This window comes from Sciurus carolinensis, chromosome 16 (genome assembly GCF_902686445.1).
Source record: "Sciurus carolinensis chromosome 16, mSciCar1.2, whole genome shotgun sequence".
In the NCBI taxonomy this organism is placed as follows: Eukaryota; Metazoa; Chordata; class Mammalia; order Rodentia; family Sciuridae; genus Sciurus; species Sciurus carolinensis.
The window spans coordinates 21554176-21576275 of NC_062228.1; the positions used below are offsets into that span (position 1 = coordinate 21554176).

At 38.0% G+C, this 22100-nt stretch overlaps 1 protein-coding gene across 1 annotated transcript in view; it reads right to left on the bottom strand.

The window, feature by feature from the left end:
- Positions 1 to 22100, bottom strand: part of LOC124967353 (broad substrate specificity ATP-binding cassette transporter ABCG2-like) — a 37426-nt gene that overhangs the window by 3687 nt on the left and 11639 nt on the right. Inside the window, exons 6-14 of the mRNA XM_047529561.1 lie at positions 19864 to 20015; positions 18465 to 18569; positions 17633 to 17877; positions 12757 to 12839; positions 7231 to 7320; positions 5908 to 6032; positions 4147 to 4301; positions 1886 to 1975; positions 799 to 884 (exon numbers count right to left, since the gene is read on the bottom strand). Coding sequence (XP_047385517.1) covers positions 799 to 884; positions 1886 to 1975; positions 4147 to 4301; positions 5908 to 6032; positions 7231 to 7320; positions 12757 to 12839; positions 17633 to 17877; positions 18465 to 18569; positions 19864 to 20015 — 1131 coding nt within the window. The remainder of the gene's footprint in view (positions 1 to 798; positions 885 to 1885; positions 1976 to 4146; positions 4302 to 5907; positions 6033 to 7230; positions 7321 to 12756; positions 12840 to 17632; positions 17878 to 18464; positions 18570 to 19863; positions 20016 to 22100) is intronic.

Genomic DNA, 22100 nt, shown 5'->3' on the forward strand with positions numbered 1-22100 from the left:
AAGAAAACACCTCTTCACAGATTTTCTGATTGGTATAGAATTATTTCTATACTATATGAAAAATGCAGGATATTCCAGCATTCTCTTTTTTCTTATTAATATAAGCATTGAAGTCAAACCATTGACAACAATCATTGAAAAGGTAAAAAGCATTATCAAAATTTTAAAGCAAGATCTTCTAATTTTATTAAAATCTGCATTTGTGTTTTAATGATATTATATGAAAATAAGATGTCCTTTTAAATTTACTGAAATACATATTTTTTTTCTCTAAAGGTCATTCTATGATAGGAAGTATTCCAAGTCAGTTTCCACACACATACACGCAACTGAGCAGCCTCTGACTTCACGATGTCTCCCATCCCAGGACCTTGGGGCCAGCGTTCACTTCCCTGAGGCAATCACTGCCCTCTTGGTTCTTATTACTGTCCATGGGCTGGGCTCATAGGCACCATATAATCTGTTCAGTTCAGAGACCATAAACCCTTGCTAAACTATCAAAACATCCATTTCAAATTCAAACGTTCTGAAAAATAAGAACTTGAACTCACAATCAAAACATCAAAATAATTTTTCCAAAGGGAGAAAACAAACATTTCTCCACATTTAATACAATATTGACTATAGTGGAATACAAGTACAGCATGTTCACATGCATCTGCGTATAACAAGTCACTTTATGAGTGAGAAAACTTATGTTCAGAAAGATTCATTGTGCTTGGGCTCTAAACCCAGGGGACTTTCTATATCTCACCACAGTGGTGAGGAATCTCATTTTGACATTGAATGGAAACTTACATCACATAGCTGGTGCAGCCACTGCTTTCTGTTGTACTGAGTCCTGGACAGAAGTTTCGTCCCAAAAATTCATTATGCTGCAAAGCCTATATCATAAGGGAAGATAAATAGTTTTAAATTTCAAAAAGTTTCCAGATGCCAGGTACAGAAGTACACACTGGTAATCCAGCTGATGGGGAGACTCAGGCAGGAGGACAGCAAGTTCAAGGCCAGCCTGGGCAACTCAAGATAAGGAGACCCTGTTTTAAAAAATAAAAAGGGCTGGGGAAGTAGTTCAAGGATAGAGTGCTTGCCTAGCATGCACAGGTCCCTAGATTAACTCCCCATTACTGAAAATTTTACAGTTGCCAAAGAATTATCACAATTATGTCCTTGTTTAATCTTCATTGTTGCTTCTAAAAATATTCCAAGTCTCACATTCATAGCCTTTGTCACAGCACAGCAGCTGATATATTTTCCCTAATAATCAAGAGGCGTAGGTTTGAGATGTTGCCTCTCATTGGCAAAAAAGGGAGACCTCTGGCTAGATAACCCAAATGTCCTTCTTCTCACTCAATCTTATAATCCCATAAAAACTATAATTAAAATGATACAACAGTGCTCAGTGAACATTGTCAATTTATAATAACAATGTTTTCTTCCTTGTTTTCATCAAAAAGCAGTTATAATTCTGGGAGTTAGAAATTTGGTTACACTATGCTAAGACACAGCTTTATTTGGAGTTGATTCACTTGCCAATATGGCTCTGGGTATTAGATGGTCTTCTGACGCTCTCTTAAATTCAATTTCAATATAAACAATGTGTTCCAGTCTCCCTTCCTCCCATTGATTCCCTGATTAAACTAAAACACAAAATATGTTTTTTATTAATTAGTCAAGCTAACTTTTCCTGTTTGCTAGATTTCTCCCCAGACTTCCTCTTCCTCAAATAATGATGTGACTGAAAAACCCCACATACCTTCCTGAAAGACAATTCCTGGAAGGAAGAAGTTCATAGTTCATGCCCATGGAAATTAGACAATTAGGATTTATTTTGGTTGTTCCCACTTTGAGAACTCTGTCACAATGGCAAATAAGGACATCTTACCATGTAGCCATAATGAGGAATACTGAAGTACTCAAACCATGAGAGCCACGGTATTGTGGTTCCAAAATTCAGTGACATACCCAAGAAAACCTACAAAAAGCAAGACCAAGTGTCATGAGGACTCTAAACAAGACCCTCTACAAGAACTCTACAGCCTTCTAAACATTTCTACTAGCACCACTCTTCCTTAAAATTTCTTTCACTTACTTCTAAATACTAATTTTGGTCCTCTTCATGTATATACCTCTGTATGGCTAAGGCAGTTTATGGTACTAAAAGAAGAGCAATATACCTGTAATCTACATTATATATTCCACTTATTTAGGAAGATTCTTTATTATCAAGATTGTGTGTTTAAATTGGTCTGTAACTGTACACAATGGAAGATTAAGAAGTAAGGTCATCCCTTAGTATCTGACAGGGATTAGTTAGGGAGCCTTCAGCAACTCGCACTCATAGATACCAAAATCTGACAATGCTTATATCCCTTATTTCTAAAATGACATAATATTTGCATATAACCCTATATATCCTGTATACTTTAAATATACATATTCTGTATGTTTTAAATCAATTCCATATTTCTTTTGGAACATACCACAAGTAACCACCAAGTAAAAAAAATTATGCTGTATAGTTTTGGGACTGATGACAAGAAAAAAAAAGTGTACATTTTCAGTACGATGCAAGTTTTGTTTTGAGAAGTTTTTTTTTTCCATGGTTGGTTGACTCTTTAGATGTGGAACATGAAGGACTGATGTTCATGTTCCTTCAAGTAGTCATGACTGACTATTTGAATTATACCACCACTATCTGTCCCCCTCATGAACCTGGACATCTAGAACATACACCAGAAGAATCCTGAGCATCACATGCTCCTCTCTTCTACACAATAATAAGATTTGTTATTTACAAGAGTTTACTTTTTGTACCCATGTCTAGGAATAATTTGGGATTCTGAATGCTGGCTTCAATGCCCAAAAGCTCTAAAACTCAAAAAAGAATAACATAGTGAAGTTTAGCAGAAAACATAGTCAATACCTCCATTTTAAGCTACCAGAAAGCAGTATCGCAGTAGAGATGCCAGGAAGGACTGCTAGAGACGAACGAGAGATAGCTACAAGGTTCATATAACACTTGTCCTAAGTGGTGTGAGATGCACTAGGATATGCAGAACAACGACAGTGTTGGGGTGTGTGTGCATATGTTTAGACTGGACCTAACCAAGTGCTTAGTATATAACAGCAACTCTGGGTGAAATGTGGTTTCATAATTGGTTTTTAAAATTCCATTTGGAATTCTTTACATAAGAATTAGGCAAAGCATCAAATCAAACAAAACTGCATTTATTGAAACTGCATTTTATTTGTTGTACGACAGCGTAGGAACTATAACAAGATTTATCCCTTCACGATACACATTGTAGTTGCCAAATTCACCAACAGAAGAATTAAACTTTGGCAAGAACTTATAATAAATCTGTATCATTGAAAGACATCTCCTACTGTGGCAGAATGGATGTGTGGATTAATAGGAGAAGCACTCCTGTTTAATTCATGTCCCAGGGGGAAGACTGGTAACTAGTTATCTGCTGATTCATCATTTTGAGTACAAAATTTAAAGCATATAAGATTAAACTAAGTAAACATTAAAAACAATCAAAAGATGTGCAGAAATATATTGATATAAGAGAACATCAGGAATCCATAAGGGAGGAAACCTAGTACTGTGGACTTTGGATTTTCCAGTGCTTTCAATACTTCTTTTCAAAATATAAGAGGCACTTCAGTTCGACTTTCCATGCCACAACTGTTGAACTTCCAATGGATCTTCACTTTTACCTTGAAGTTACACAATCCAACCAAACCATCTCTGCTGGTTAAAGAGCTGGCAATTCTCTAACACCAGCACGAAGGTCAGACAGAGAACCTGTTGTTTTCATGAGGCAATTAGCCAAACATAATAATTCTGGGTTTTGAGTTTCCACTTTATCAAGGTTTCATAATATGTCACCCAGAAGTATTTTTAAAAGCTCATTAGTGAGGATATGGTTAAGTTATAGTGACAAAATTAGGACATTAGCAGAAAAGACTGGAAACGGGCCAGGAGGAACGAGGTACATTCTGTAATATCAACTGTATGGCCTCCTGAAAGCATTAGCGTCCCATACAGAATCCTAAAAGCAGGTTTTATAGGACAGGCGAAGGAGCAGGAAGAACAAGGGGACAGATTCCCCCCAAAGTGATACAGTTCACACTCACCATCATAAACACAAAATAGAGGTTCACAAGAAATGTCTTCATGTCCATTGCCTTCTCCCCTGCTCCCAGCACCAGGGCCATGGAACTGGTGGCATAAGCCACCAGTAAGACAATAGACATCAGCATGAAGAAAGCCTCCACATCTAGTTTCAACCCTTGGAGGGAAAAGAAAGAGTCAGTCCAGCTGCCCAGGTCACCTCGTATTTGAGATTGTTTATTTTGCAAATAACACTACAACATTCTCATCAACTAATATCAGCATGAAAAAAAGTCACCCGCTATCCAACTGTCATTATTGTTTCCTTCCATGTAGCCACATAAAGTTATCACACGGTTTTCTTTTTTACATTTGCTGCAAAAGTACTTTCCACGTAACATCTATGCTCCTTTATGTGTAAAGATGAACAACTTCTAAGTTGCTGAGATGGAGAGACAGGGGCAACACAAACAGCCAAAATTCTACTGTCACAGGAAACTTCTCAACAACACATTCACGTATCCAGACAGCTCCACGTTGTTCAAGGTTTTCTGTGAATGTATTAGTGAAGAAATTGGGATTCAAATTTTAAGGTCCCACAGTGGGAGGAAAGGGGGGAAGTACTAGGGACTGAACTGGAGCAAATTAAATTCCATGCTTGTATAATTATGTCAACAAGAACCCCATTATTATGTATAACTATAATGCACTAATACAATATTTTTAAAAATACCTGGGGGAAGGAAAGGTATCCCCATAACCTAGGTCCCCATGAACAAACCACCACATGGCTGTGATTGAAAATGGGTTAAATTAAGTACTCTGTAAACCATAACAAGCTAATGCTCTGAGTCATACTATCTAAGGGTTTTGGAACATTTGAAGAACACTGATCAGCAGCCTGGGGGTCTAAATTTCATAATTCTTTATGATATATCTGATTTGTAAAACAGAAAGTTTAAGCTCTATCAGTGGTTCTTATTTTGCAGTATGTTGTCAAAAACAGATATTTCTTGTGTGTGTGTTAATGAGAGGGTGGGGGAAGATGTGGAAATCCTGATGTAGTACCTGAAGTGAAGCCTGAGTCTAATGCACAAAGGAATTCATCTACAGCCATCAAATAGGTATTTTATTAAATAAATAAACACCAAATTTATCATCTTTCTTTCTCTGATTAGAGGGAAAGAATATATGTGTATATCGACTTTCTTATCCCTCACAATACATCCCTATACATAGTACAGGAATTACCTATCTGTATTTTATCTCTACATAGAAACATATGTAGATATAGAGAGTAGATAGAGAGATAAGCCATAAATATCAAGTAGTTTTATAATTTCTTCCATGTTTGTATATGACACACAGCATCTCTTGGTAAATGCAGTTTATAAATTGTTTTAAAGTTTGATTGGCCCAGTTACAGGGGTGCACACTGGCAATTCCAGGTATCTGGGAAGCTGAGGCAGAAGGATCCCAAATTCAAAGCAGGCCTGTGTAACTTATCAAGACTCCATCTCAAAACAAAATAAAAATAAAATTGCCTATCATGCTCACACTTGGTTGAGTTCCTAATACCAGTTAAAAAAAAAAAGATGTTCAGCTGGAAAAAGTCTTGACAACAACAGTGAACAGTTATTTCAGAGAGTGCACAATGGGTATATGTACTTCCATAGCTTACATACAGCTTGGTTTGTAGTTTTAATAACCATAAAAGTGCTCACAGAAATTGGCATCACCTCATATTCAAACTAAAGACACATCTTCTTCCTCTTGCTACTTACTTAACATGAAGTATAGTATAAAATTAAATAGGACACTTGGCAAAAACCTCCTGGGTAGTAATTCAGATAAGAGTTCTCCAAAGAAATAAGGCAACACTCTGTAGTATCCACTGACGTACTCGTGTCTACAGAACAAAAACACAAATCACACATCCAGATGAGTCCAAGAAGGCACAGCCCGGGTGAGATGCTGCTGCGCAGACTCCTGCAGACACCAGGTCTGACACCGCAGCTGCCTACAGGCTTCAGGCTGACCCCAAAGTCCTTCTTTATCTCAGGGCAGCCTCCCTAGGGATCTGCCCCAAGAGGCTCATACTGTGACCCTCTCTCATGACAGCACCCATCCTGCTGCTGCCCACTCTAGCCTACCTCACCCCTCCAGAGACACACAGTCTGCATCTCCTTACTCTCCTCAGAGACTCTGCTCCTCCTCTGAGGCTGGCTCTGCCTGAAAAGCAGCACTTCAAGGGCTAATCTCAGTGGTAACAGGATTTTCTTCTCCCCACTCCTGATTGTGAAAAAGGTAAACTTGTTATTCTCCAAGGCCCCCAAATGCAGGTGCAGTTTCATAAACTCTTTTTATTTCTGCTGCTCTCATGTTAAAAAAAAAAAAGACTTCTTCCTTCAATGATCATGTCTTTCAACAATACATCCTTTCAGATACCAAATCCTCATCTTCCCTCTTCCTGACATCCCTTCCATAATTTCAAATTCTTCCACCAGTGTCCTTACTCCTTTGCTCTCTGAGTATTCCTAACCTTGGCGTGTACTTATCGGTTAATCTCTTCCAGTTTTGAAAAGCAGAAGAAACAAAACCAGCTTGCTCTTTACTGTAAGGCTGCCCTCTGGCTCTTTCCAATCCTCTATCCACTGAGGGCTAAGCAACTAAATCATATCCTTTGTCAATTTTATTACCCATCTCCAATTTGCTGCTGATGCCAACATTTACTTTCTACCAAGCACCTCAAACTTTTCTTGCAAGGGTCACAATGACCTGTCATTTCCTAAAATCACAAAGATACTTTCCACACTATTACTGCTGGCTTCCCTGCAGCATTGGAATTGACTGGTCATATCTAACTGCAAAACTCTCTTTTCCCTTAGTGGTAGGTTCCACATACTCTTGATTTTTTTATCCTCCCGTGACCGTGTTTTCTCAGTTAATATTGGTAATCCCAAGCTATACCTCAGAAGTTCACACTGTGCATGGTGAGTATACACAGTTTGTGGCACTCTTCAAGATGACATCCTTGTCCCAATTCTGGAGGTGACCTGTTTGACCAAAAGCTACCAATGCCTACTTTGAAACAGAGACCTACTCACTTAAACAGTTTCTTCTGGAGCTCAAAGATCTCCCCAGCTGTCACACTGCTGAAACACTGGAAGGCAATCAGCACATACAGTGCCCAGGCTCTGCCAGGACAGAACAGGAACAAAAGTATTACAGTCAAGTCATTGCCATTAGCTCAGTTTTCTACCCACAAACTCTTTCCACAAATGACATAACATGAATAGATTTTTTTCCTTTAAAAGGTGCAGAACTGTTCTTGTTAAAACTGAGAGGGAAGCAAGAACCCATGAGGTCTCTCCCTCTCTCTGTTTCTCCACAATGGTGCCCCTGTAATTCCATATTATAGCCCTATTTGAAATTCATGGTCTTAGCACAGGTGAAATGACTTCTGTTACCAAAAAATGAAATGTGGAGGCAATAACCCCAAATATGAGGGTATTTAGAAGTAGGTAACTCAGTAAATAATGTTAGATGAGATCATCAGAGTAGAGACCCAAGATGTGATTAGTGTCCTTATAAGAAGAAGAAATGTCCAGGCTGCTCTGCCATGAGAGGTACAGAGTGAAGGTTGCTACCTGTTAGCCAGGAAGAGACCTTCGCAGGAGACTAACCCTCTGGAATGGAACTCTGAGCTCAGATTTCCACTCTCTAGAACTGAGAGAAAATGAATTTCTGTTTTTTAAAGCCACCAAGTCTACAGCATTTAGTCATGGCAGCCTGAGCTAATTCATGGGTCACAAAAATACTACCAACTTCAATTTTTTAAAAAAAATTATCATTATCACTACTAATGTATATTTGGAAGATAAATAAAGTCCCAAAGTATTAAAACATTCACTTACCCAATTTGGTTTTCAGGTGGAGTAAAGAAAAAAGTGAGACGTGGAAGGAACATGCCAGTCAGTGGAAGGAACCTGCACTCAGCTCTATACTACAGACACCCTGTACCTGACCATCAGCAAAGCCTTGACAGCTAGCCTTGGCATGGAACAACCACCCTGCCCAGGTTCCCAGAGTGCTCAGAAAATAAATCAAACTGATCCTGATTGATAAAAAAAAAAAAAAAAAAACAATTTGTGCACCTGTGTGAAAAGGAAGACAATGCTTCTTTGTTTAGCAAAATAATTGAGGTTTAAAAAGGAAAATGTTTAGTTAGTCCACACTTGGATAGATACACAGATGTTATGAAAGAAACCCCACATACTTCATACTTGTATGGGCTTCACCACACAACCAAACAGTTTAATCAATATGGAGGATGTTAGTTGTAACTTTTTGAAAACAGAGATGATGTGACACATCATTGAAATATCAAAAGCCAGAGAACATATTTAAAAATTGTGAAGAACCCCAGATACTTTAAGGGCAAAATACACATACAAGAATTTTCAATAGTACCCACAGAATGAAGAAGTAAATGTACAGGCTATTTAAAATATAAATGTTTATACAATGATTAAACTGAATGGAAATCAGTCAGGCCTAATAGAAAAGCAGCTGCACAACTTTTGAGCCAGGTATAAACCTAACATCAAGTCAAAAGCTAACTTGAGGAACATGGGAAATGACAAAGATTCAGTTTAATATGTTGTGTTACATCTAACAGTACAGTGGTGTTCATGATTCTGAAAAAAGAGACAATGAAATTCCTTCTAAAACAGGATAATTTATTTTATATTAAAGATTTTTTATATTTAGGGTTATTTAATGCATTCAGATTCTTTCCAATGTGGCAAGTCACATCTGTATTATCTACTTATTTATCTGATTTATTTTAATAAGTTGACAAATTATATTTACATGTTTATGAGTACAAAGTGAAGTTATGGTTTATGAACTAAATCAAGATAAGGTAATATCTACCACTTTAAATATGTATGGTAAGAGCATTTGAAATGAATTCTCAGCAATTTTAAAATATATACATATATTAATATTTACTATATTCACATTTTGTAATATATCTCAAAGAAAAAAATACCCTTATTCCTCCTGAGACTTTGTATGCTTGACCATCTTCCCCTTGTTTTTCCTGCCCCTCAGCCCCCGGCAATCTCCATTTTACTCTTTGCTTCTAAGAGTTCAACCTATTTAGCATAATGTTGTCCACTTCCATCCCTGTTGTCACTATTGAAAAAATTCCTTTCTTAGAGCTGAGCAGGACTCTGCCTCACTTTCCTTATTCATTTATCTGAGGATGGACACTTAGATTCAATCCTCAACTTGGTTATTGTGAAGTGTACTTCAATGAACATAAGCGTGCAGATAGCTCCTCAATGAACTAATCTTAAATATTTCACGTTAATTCCCAGAAGTGGGATCACTGGATCCAATTATTTTAAAACACCTTTTTCCTAATTCATTTAGCTGTCACCACAGTTCTGTAAGGCTATGGAGTCAGAGGAGTTCACACTCCACACAAGATTGAAACCCAGTTCCTCTGCTACACAAAGAAAATGCAAAGACAGTGCTCCATCCCACAGAAGAACTAAACCACTGGCCTCCCCAGCAATTTCAAAAGATGAAGCACTGATAGTCACCCCTGAAGAAAGCTTTAAGAATTTGCTTCCAGAAATGAAACTGAAACATTGTTTTCTTTTAAAAATTTTTTGTGTTATAAATGAACACAATATCTTTATTTTATCAGTTTATTTTTATATGGTACAGAGGATCGAACCCAGGGCTAGGTAAGCGCTCTACCACTGAGCTACAGCCCCAGCCCTGAAATATTATTTTCAAACCAAAAGAATCAACTAATGATCACCCCAGGACAGATTATATAAGCTATACACAGAGGCCATTTTCACATAGTCCAACTTTTTATAAAAAAAAAAAAATGGTAGTAGATATAAGGCAAAAATACAAATTAAAACAAGAAAAATGTCCAATTTCTCCAAAAAAACCTGAAGAAATTACTAAAGCTCTCCTATATTCTCTATAGTTTTCTACTAAGACCTTTAATGCTTGGCTTTTTAGTTTGTCTTTAAATTTCCTATTAAGGATAGATTCTCAATATTTTTTTCAAATGCTTCCAGGCATATAATAGGAGCACAGTCTTTAGGTCCTGTTGGATTAAGAAATGGAGTCTACACAGGGCACAAACCAAGTACTACTATGTTTGGAAATAACCCAGAGATCTAAGCCTTTAGGGATGGTAAAAGTATGGCATAACTCAGGAAAATCTCCATATCATAGTGTAACACTATCTGATTCCACACAGAAGAAAAGTTGGTTTTATTCAAGGAATCAATATTTAGCTAGGTACTGTGATACACACCTGTAATCACAGCTACTGAGGAGGTCAAGGCTGGAGGATTACAAGTTTAAGGCCAGTCTGGGTAACACAGTGAAACTTTCTCAAAATAAAAAAAGAAAAAGTGCCAGGGATGTAGCTCAATAGTAGAGTGCATGTGGATTTAGGCCCTAGCACTAGAGCCAGCAAGAGAGAGAGAGAGAGAGAGAGAGAGAGAGAGAGAGAGAGAGAGAGAGAGAGGAAGAAGAAGAAGAAGAAGAAGGAGGAGGAGGAGGAGGAGGAGGAGGAGGAGGAGGGTGACGGGGGAGGGGAGAGGAAACAGAAAAGAAAAAAAATTGTCTTTGACACTTATTCTTTAAAAAATAATCAGCCTCTAACAGACAGTTAAAGATTTGATATAACCTTCCTCTGTTGAGAGCAGGGTGGTATCTGTGCTGCTAACTGTCTCAAGGACAAACAGGACTGCTGGGCCCCTGTGCTTACCAAGGTTGTTAAGAGATATTTGTCCGAGGAATGTGCAGTTGCCTGGAGACCTTATCCGTCAAGGACGAGAGCAGGGCCTAGCCCCGACTCAGCTCCTGAATAGTTCACCTGTTCCCTCCCCCCTTCTTCCTCTAGGACCGTTCAGTTCTGACAGGACCCAATGAAAATCAAATAGATTGACCGGACCCAACCAGGGGAGGTTTAGCTGTTCGAATGTTAGCCAATTAGAAGAACACTGTAAAACTGCTTGCTTTTCCTTATAAAAACCCTGCTGACGAGGGCTCGGGGCCTCTCCTAGCGTCGTTGATTAAGGACGCAGAGGACCGGGTTCGAACTCGCTAATAAATGACTCTTTGCTGCTTGCATTGATCGTGGTCTCTGGTGGTCCTTGTGGGGTCTCAAGCCTTTGGGCACAACACCTCAACCGTCCTCAGTAGTAAAATGGGGATATGACCATCCACCCCTCTGGCTGTTGGGAGGTACTGAGGCCATGGATGTCAAGCATGGAGTCCAGCGACTAGCAAGGAGTGGTTTTCATACATGAATTATGATGAGAACCCTGAAGTCTATGATGTTGCTAAGCACCTATGTTACGAACACGACAGTCATTAAAAACTCTCATCCTGAAATGAGATTTTTAAGGGCACATTGTGATTAAACTAGGTAATGACCACAACATTAAGATAAGTGTTATCCATAAAATAGGAAATACTGATTGCTACCAGCCAAACTTACACCCTTAAGTCAAATGAATTAAAAACCAGAAAGGAAACTGGTTCACAAGTAACAAAAGAAAAATAAACAAACTTGACTATATCAAATTCCAAATGTTTATGTACCAAATGCACTATCAAGAGAGTGAAAGACAGCCTACACAGTGGGAGAAAATATTTGCAAATTGCATACCCAAAAAGGGAATTAATTCAATTTTAAAATGGACAAAGGACATTTTACCAAAGATTCAGTGGATGTCTATTATTTAGAAAAGGAAAAATTAACAACTTTTGGTAAGGATATGGGGAAACTGGAACTCTTGTTTGCTACTGGCAAAAATGTAAAATGGAGTAACCGCAGTGGAAGTCAGGATTCAGATCCTCAAAAAATTAACAGAATTACCATATGGCCCAGCTGTTCTATTTCTGGGTATCTACTCCAAAGAACTGAAAGCAGGGACTCAAAGAGATATTTATAAACCCATAGCAACATTATTCATAATAGCTAAAAGGTAGAAGCAACCCAAATTTACATGGACTGCTGAATAGATAAAATGGAATATATAGACAGATACAATGGGCTATTACTGAGCCTTAAAAAGGAAAGAAATTCCAATACATGCTACAACTTGGAGGAATCTTGAAGATAGTATGCTAAGAGAAATAGGTCAATCACCAAAAGACAAATACTGCAGGAGTCCACGTTTATAAGGTTCCTAGAGTAGTCAAATTCCCAAATGTAGAGTAGAATGGTGTTAGTGAGTTTAGGGAGTTACTGATTCATGGAGATTCCATTTGGGAAGATGAAAACAACGGTTTGGAACTGGGTGGTGGTGGTAGTTGCGCATGTATATATTAGATACCACCCAACTGTCCACTTAAGAACAGTAAAAAGGATAAAATTTGAGTTGCACAGCTTACTACTACATATGTACACACATACATCTGTAAAAAAATTAATCGTTCCACTCATTCTTCAGTGCACTAACTCATCCTACCCAAAATAAAACAGTGACATTCACTGACCATAAATTCAAATACTTAAAGGATGTTCATAAGCTTGAAAAAAGTAAGAGCATTTTCTCAAATTGATATCCAAATTTACTTACCTATTCTGGATTTCAGTACAATCATTTTTTAGCACAAGAAAGGTGGCACCTACAATCAGTCCCAGAATGACTGTGGCAAACAGCTTATCAAAAAGAAAAATGAAAAAAAAAAGGAGAGAATTTCAATTAGAGGTAAAATATTTGCATATAGTTTATTCTTACAAGATATATGGCTACATAATCAAATCTCTCCATTGAGATCAACACTTTAAATGGCGTGGCCAGAATCCCTGGGAGAATATAAAGCAACGTACATTATTAGACTGCTTTCTATATATTTTCTATATTTCAAATTGAAAATTAAGGTATCTGTTGTTTGGGGAACTGACGAGAAATCAGAGCAGATGATTAGGCAAACTAAGATTCCTGTCAGGGTCCAAAAGGTTCTCCTGGTATAGGGCCAGTTGAGGTTCTGGACCCACCACACCTTACAGCGTAACGGAGTCAAGCATGCGCTAGGTGAAGTCATTTTTAGGCAAAAACTAAAGTCCGAGTGGCCAAAGTTTTAGACTTAACTGAACTCTCAACTTTTGTGCCCATGAACATGTATCATTTCATGCTTTAAGAGGTTCAGATGAGAGGATGTCTTAGTCTGATTAGAAATAAACAAAATTTCAGGGCTGGGAATGCAGCTCGCAAGTATGGTGCTTGCCTAGCATGTGTAAGACAATGGATTTGATCCCCAGTATCACAAAATTAATAAATGATAAAAATTTAAAACTATATATTCACAATTTCTAACAATGGAATTTTGTACAAAAACGGAAGTAGGGATGAACAGGATCCTTCCACTTCACCTCTGGTAAGACCCCATTTGCATGAGAAAGTGCATTGTCACTGTCACCAGTACCCTCAGCTGGCTCTCTCTGGGGGCACCCAAGTGCTTCCATCACCATCTCCTCCATCACTGCTTGTCCTTCAACCTCAGCAGTGAGGCCTAGAGTCAACCTGTCCCACCTGAGTGGCCCATTCCCCATCCTCACCTACCTTCACCTACTCAGTTTGTGTGAACGGCTCCCAAGGAGACCTGACATACATCACTTTTGTTTTTAGAATAAAAAGTCTCAAAAGGATGCCTCAATTAGCAAAGGCTTAAGGGTAACTGTTAAAATTTGGATATGTGGTGTTTTCTCAAAGGCTCACATATTACTCAGTGCAGCAATGGTCAGAGGTAAATGATTAAATTATGAAAGCTATAACTTGAGCAGTGGCCTGATCCATTTGATGGATTAATAACTTAAGGCAAGTGGGAGTGACTAGAGGAAGTAGGTCACTAGAGCCCTGCCCTTGGGACTATATCTTATCCCTGGCTCCACCCCTGCCACCCGCTTCCCAATGGCCAACAGCTGAGTAGCTTTCTTCCACTGAGCCCTCCCACTGTGATATGCTGCCTCATCTTGGACCCAAAGTACTAGAACTGGCTGAAAATATACTGAACCTCTGAAACTAAGCCCACAATAACCTTTCCTCCTCTAAGGTATTCTTGTCTGGTATTTTGGGTCACAGTGATGAAAAGCTGACAAATACAGTTACATTATAATATAATTTATTCAAGTAATGCTAACTCTAATTATTCATGGGAAAATTATAAAAACATAGGAAATGTTAGTCTAAAGAAAGCAAAATCTTTTACTATATATCTTGAAAACCTCAAAGCTGAAAAGAAAATCTCAATACAATAGTATCAAGACAAAGTAATCTGTAAAGGACATTTTAAGCAAGAAGAAGCCAAAGTAGAAAAATGGACTCATAATTAAAAAAGACTGGTTTGTGAAGACCATAGCCTAGAAAGAGTATTATTTAAATGTTTTCTTTGAGACATGTCCTTTAACATACCTTTGCTAATAAGAGAGAAATTTAGGGGAAAACTCCATTCTGCATATCCTCACTACTCTCAGAATATACTCTATTTCATGTCATCAGATCAAGCTTCCAAAATAAATGTCAATGTCTCTGCCAACATGCAGCACGAACATGTATACGAGCCTATATTTTCTTATGGTGTACGTTAGAATAGTCAATCTTTCAAACTAGACTCTGCATTCTTTGTTTCTTGTGCACTCAAATATGACAGTTTATACTGAATATTATCATTAGAATGTTTCTTACAAGTTTCAAAGTTTTTAAACTATTTTTAGTCAGTTTTCAAACACACTGACAAAATCATGAATTCTGAAATCATGTCATACTTTCATGAGGTCTACATGTGTAATTTTTCTAGCATGAAGAAAAAAACAACCACTAGGCAAACTAAATATTGTACAATGGGGCAAATGACACTCCATGAGCTCTGTACATGTGTGGCCTCTGTTTTTAACAGAAGGATTAAAAAATAAATTATTGCAAAAGGTTACTCTTTGATCAAATATGTTTAACCAACTTTTCACAAAGAGTGTTCTGAGGGATGTTTGTTGCTTTCCACTAAAAAACAAATGAATCAAATACTTAATATGCTAATAGAAAATTTATTCTCAGAGATTAATGATAAAGTCCTCCAAATTGATTAGATTAGAAAATCCTTGACACATTTAATGAACTCTAAATTTTCTTATACAGATATCAGTACATTCTAAGATGTTCCAAATAAATGCAACCTCTGGTTAGAAGCCAAGTCTGAATCATGTATGTAACTAGTTCAAATCAAACTAGGACTCTGGGAGAACACATACAAGATATTATTAGCAGAGAGTCAGAAAACATTTTTACAACTCCACGTTGGAAACTTAGAGAAGTAAAAAAGAAACAAAGAAGGTTAAAAACACCAGGCCAACTGGGCGCAGTGGTCTATGCCTGTAATCCCAGCAGCTCAGGAGTCTCAGGTAGGAGGATCAAGAGTTCAAAGCCAGTCTCAGCATTGGCGAGGCACTAAGCAGTTCAGTGAGACCCTGTATCTAAATAAAATACAAAATAGGGCTGGGGATGTGGCTCAGTGGTCGAGTGCCCCTGAGTTCAATCCCTGGAACCCCCACCCCCCAAAAAAAACCCCATGACGACAAAGGGGTCAGTAAACTGTGGTCTGGGGGCCAGGAGCCATAATTGGGTCTGCCACCTATTTTTGCTCTGCTCTAAAGTTAGAATGGTTTTTAGGTTGCTAAAGAGTTGGAAAAAAAAAAAAGGTAAAGAATAATATTTCTTGTGATATTAAATTTACTACATATTCAGTGTCCATGAATGAAGTTTTATCAGAACACAGTCCAGTTCATTTGCTTATGGCTGCTTTCACATTAAAATGGCAGGCTGACTATCTGAGACAAAGACCATGTTGGCCTGCAAAGCCTAAAATATTTACCATCTGGTTCTTGATCAAAAAGGATTTTCCTACTCTTACACTAACACTCCAGTATTTAAAAACCTTAACAAAACTTGTCCCACTAAGCTCAGGGAGCTACCAGGTTCTGCCCTTATTCCAGAAAGTGCCATTCTCTGAACATTGCCGAAATGGCTTTTATGGAACTGAGGTCACTGATGAGGCAAATAGGCTAAACATGCCACCTGAAGGCTCTCGGCCTGCTGTGTGCGCCTTAAGGAAGCCTAGGACCAGGGCATCCTGGTGGTGCACACCTGTGATCCCAGTGACTCAGCAGGCGGAGGCAAGAGGATCACAAATTCGAAGCCAGCCTCAGCAACTTAGCAAGACACTACAGCTTAGTGAGACCCTGTCTTGAAATTTTAAAAATAAAAAGAGCTGAGGATGTGGCTCAGTCACAAAAAAAAAAAAAAAAAAAAAAAAGGAAACCTAGAACCAAAACAAAACACAATTTACACAATTCAGGTGCACTGCAAATAACTATCATGTCTGCCCACAACTGACTACCATACATGTGTCTGTGTTTCGGATAAGACATTCATAAACCAATTTAGAGTCAAGTAATTCAAAGTAAAGCCCAAATCACAAAGAAGAATCCACTCATTATATCACACCACTGTTTGAAAAAGGGTATCCTGGGTTGATAGAACTAACATGCTCCAAATGACATCAAATCTATTCTCAAAGAAGAAAACTTTACCCTATGATTGACAGGACAGAAAAGTGTTCATGTTCCAACACAAATGCCAAATCCCAAAGATCAAAATGTTTGAAAAAATTGATATTATAATTCAAAGGCATGTAGACCCTCAGATATATTTGAAAGGTGATTTGAAAGGTGACATTACTCACATGTGAATATTATGGTGCACAAGTAGCCAGCAGTATGTCGTTAGAACAAATCACATGACATCTTCCAGTACTCAGCAGAGACTCAGTGACTAATGATAGAAATAGTAACCCCAAACAACTATTGAAACTGATTTCCTTACATATGTGATGGACTAGTGTCTGGAAGAACTAGTATTTTGTGTGACACAGGGAGTAAGAATAAAAACAACAACTACAAAACCTTAAAGAGTGATAATCAACAACCACCCCAGAGCCAACCAATAGAAAAAAGTAAAATATTACCTCATCTTAGTTAAGAGAGATAGTGAGACAGTAAATGGCCTTGTGAGGTCTGGTGGTGCACACCTGTAGTCCCAGTAACTAGGGAAGCTGAGGCTGGAGGAGCCCAAGTTTGAGGCCAGACTTGGTACCTTAGTGAGATTTTGTATCAAAATAAAAAAATTTTTAAAAGGGCTGGGACTATAGCTCAGTGGTAGAGCACCCATGGGTCCAATCCGCAGTTCAGCAAAAACAAAACCAAACAAAACAACAAAAAAAATCTTTCCATGTGTAAAAACTGTTTTACTTGTTCTATTGACTGTTTCTATATCCAAAATAGAATGGGGATAACAAGTAAATGGAAGGGTGGGTTAAAGATCCATAATCCTGACGGAGACTACATCAGAACCAGATCGCTCCCACTTCAGTATAAAAGAGCACAAGAGTCTGGTAGGTTACCTGAAGAAGAGTGATGAAGGGAAAACCGAGAGAGTTTTTGAATGCACGCCAGAGATTCCATCTGAATTGATGGCAGAAGGAGGTGACATCAGCGACCTCCTCAAAGGCGGAGCTCCTCTTCTGACCATCTGAGAGCTCCTGTAATCTAGCTTCTGTGTCTCTGTAGAAGGAGGAGTTGGCATAAAACTCAGCTAAGGTGCCTCTGACCGACTCTTCTGTCTTGGAAAACTGTTCAGCCCTGTTGGCTTTGGAATAAAAGGGATAAAGAAGGGAAGCATTGTTAATAGATAACAATGAATTTAACCTGTTTTTCTGTGAGTCATTTCTTGGATAGCACCTTAATTCTAAAGCTTCAATATAGAAAATCATGAGTGTTGTCATTGCTTTACATGTTAGTAAACACAGCTAATTGACAAGACTTCTGCCATAATCTTATGAATACAGAAAACTGACATTTTCCTAACTATGGGGACTTTTGTTCTTAAAATAGGCATCTTACCACAATTATAATTCATAACATAAAATCTGGTCCTTGCTTTCTACTATGTACAAATGCATGAAGTGCCAAGTTTCTTATTTTGAAAGTAATATAAACCATAAGCATATTTATTTTTAATGGAAACTCAATTTACAACTCACAGTACCATATAAATGTACATTAATAAATTAAATAAAAATACAGCACTCATGAACAACAAGGTCTATCTGTTGACTGGTGTCAGAATATGACATTAGGATAATTTCAAAAGCAATGTTTTAATGAACCAGCATATTTCTAAACTTCAGCCAAATCAATTAGGCAAAAACCTGTGAGTCTAAGAGACTAGCATACCTTCACAGTCGTCTTCCTTTCTATTTAATACTACAGTAGAGGAGTCTCTCTTAATGTTGTCCAGAAAGAAGTATGCAGGGTTGTTGTAGGGCTCATACTGGTAACCTGGGAAAGAAAACCAAAGAACGCAACCTGATGGTCTCAACAAAAAAAGCGAATCACCTCCAAAGGATGATGGAGGTGAAAATGGATAAAGAACATAAAAATTCTCCCTCATCTTCTTGCTCTTTTCTCCCCTAATTTGTCTCTTCAGAACATTTTATATTACTGATCATAAATCATGAAACCCAAAGAACTATTAAAATGCTCTGGTGTTTATCAGGACTTCTTCATAAATCTACAGCTAGGTCCAATGAAAAAAGTATTAAATGCCTGGGTACACTGTGCTAAATTCACCTGGAAAATTCCGTGATGGCAATATTCATGTCAGCAATGATTGCTTCTCTGCCACTTAAATACAGAGGTCCAAATGATCACCTCTCAAGCTGCCATATTCCAAATAGACAACAGTTCCCCAAAGCAGCATTATCAAGAAAAGGTGACCAGCACAGCACACCTGGGCTCTTACCTCAACTTCTTGGGGCACAATCATCTGAATTTGTCCTGAGGTCTGACTCTTAAGTTCATCTACCCTGGATTCCTCAGATCCATAAATGCTTGATCATTTTTAAATAACCGACATAACATAAAAATTAAGAAAGATAGCTATTTAAACTGCATTTGAGATCACAGAAAAGCATCTACAATTATACCCAAATTTCTAAAATAAAGCAGATCACATAAGCCATTAAAAGAAATCATATAATTCAACCCAAAATACAAAGAATCAGGTAACTCAGAAATTTTGGCACATCTAGTTCAGATTTAGAACTAGTCATTCTAATGACTAACAGATCACTCAAATCCATTCAAGGCCTAAATCTGCAATCTAATCTTTCTAGAAAATACAGTATCTTCTCCATGAACCCTCAAGAAGGCAGAGCAAGATCACAGGTCAGAAGGAAAGATGAAAAACCACAATCTGCTATATGGTGAAGAAGAAGATAATGTTAGACCTTTCCATAAAAATTCAATTGGTGGAATAACTGACTGTTGGTTCAACCAGTTAATCATATAACTTTCAGGGAAAAATCACCACAACTGTGAAGCAGAACAAAGGCCCAGTAGAAACACTCACATGCACACATGCACACTCTAAATACAAAAAGGAAGGAAACCTACAGAACAAGCAAGTGCTGCAAAATGAGGCAAAAATTAGCATCGAACTGACCAAAGATGTTTTACAGTGGGGAACCCAAGGTGCGCCTGCACAGAGATCAAGCAGCACTTTTGTTGACCCCTCTACTCTCCCCAGGAGGCTACGAATGAAGGATCTAGTGCATGACAAGGTCAACCACACCTGCTGATTCAAAGTACCCCAAGGCCTCCTGTGCAGGACCGTGGAACATTAGTTTTCCTGAGGCCAATAAGGTGAGGCTGTCGAACAGCTTGAAGATGAAATACCGAGGCTGATGAATGGTGAAGATGATTGTTCGTCCCTGCTGAGACATCCTAAGTTAGAAGAGGGAAGAAAATGAATCATAACACATCTGGACCTTGCACTACACTGAAGTGGAATCTCTGGGGATGGGTATAGGGAGCTCATATTTTTTAAAAACGCCCACATTTGAGAACTAATTTTGGACTAAATATTCAAACAATGGTTGTTTCCCAATTCTCACTGATGGCTTGTCTTCTATCTCGTTAAGATAGGTTTTCATTCTTCTGCTCTGATAGTATAATTAATGTTCCTAAAATCTTACTGTTTATATTTGTTAAGTGCTTTAGAGATAATTTGTTTCAATTTTTATACTTTTTTTTGTAAAATAAGGCTTAAAAATTAAGCAACTGGTCAAGAGGTCACAGTTACCAAGGTTGGGATTTAATCTCTGGTTCAATCCCATGCTAAACTACCTTTTCATAGGAGTTATTACTAATGGGCACAGAAAACAAAAGTCAAAATCACTGTTCAAAATTGTTAGTAAATTTTTTTATAAGAAGAATCACTTTATGCATTTGATAACCACCTAGCATATGCTTAGCAGAGTGTGTTCTGCTTCAGAGAGAATCAAAACATAAGATCAATAATCTGAATACAATGTGAAATAGAATTAACTAAGGTTTCTTGTGATCGAAATAGGAGACTTAGAACCCAGCCTAAAGATGATATCAGTAGAATGTCGAAAGGCCCAACAGGAATGGTGAGCTAAGAAGAGAAAAGCACTCGTTGGTAGAGAACAAGGTGAATAAAATGTGAAATAAAAAGACCTCATTGAAAAAATATAGTAAGAAGCTCAGTGTTAAGGGCTAAGTGTTATGTGTGTGGTCTGTGTGTGTGTGTGTGTGTGTGTGTGTGTGTGTGTGTGAATGTAAGTTGGTATTAGACAAGGAAGATAACTAAAGTAACCATAAAAGAGTAGAACAGGCCCATGAAGAGCCCTCACCCAGAAACTGGAACTTTGCTCCTAGGCAATCAGGAGCTGGTGAAGAACTCAGAACAGGATCTGGGATCACCTGAGAGCCCTGATACTCAATGGGTGATCTGAGGACCAGCAACATGAGGATGAGTACCTCCTCTTAGAATCTCCTGGGGAGAAACTGGATTTTTACCTCACTTCTAGAGAAACAGAACCTACATATTTAATGAAACCCCGGTGTGAGTACAGAGTGTGCTTGAGAAGGACTGGGTAGAGCCAGCTCTCTGTGTGAGCAATGAGCCTGTGCACTACACAGTGCAAAGCAAGAAAACAGGCTGGGGTGTGACTCCATGGTGAAGTGCTTTCCCAGTCCCTCATTAAAAGAAAATAGTTACAGTATTCTGTATAAATTCATCATTCTCTAATGAGTACTATTAACATAGTTATTAACACAGATAATAAAAATATCATGGGACATGTCCCACAAAGGGACCTGAACAGCACGCTATAACTCGGCATCTCCACTTGTATGTGCAAATGAAGTCTTAAACTTAAGATGTTTAAACCTTTACACATACTTCCAGTCTTCTGTTTCTTTTCTTTTAGCATAGAAACTTGTTATAGGGGCATGGGCAACAGATGAAGGGGAAGGTACGGATAAAGAGGGGAAGCCGTGAAGGGGGTGTGTCTGGAAGCTTAAAAATGGGGCAGAGGGGATTCAAAGATGGTAGACAAAAGGAGCGGCCAGAGTCATTGGGAGACTGTTTGCATTAAACAATTAAATGACTTGTTTGAGCAAGTAAGTGAATATATTGAGATGATGGTAGCAAACTATCTCACTGAAGTCACTTACAAAATAGAAATGGCTTAGACTCAAGATAACACAAAGGTGCCAGATTAGAATATTATTAGGAACTCATTGACTTTTGAATATATCTACTCTTAACAGAAACAGCGATAGTTACATATACATATTTACAAGTTTTTCTATTGGAAATATATACCTAGGGACTAAAGAGTAGCTCAGTGATAGAGTAGGTGCTTAGCGAATGTGAAATCACAGGTTGGATTTCCCAGCATCCCACACAAAAAACTATCTACCTACCTGTCTATCTACACATACGCACACTCATACACCAAAAAACCCCATAAAATCATAAAATATATTTATAATAATTAT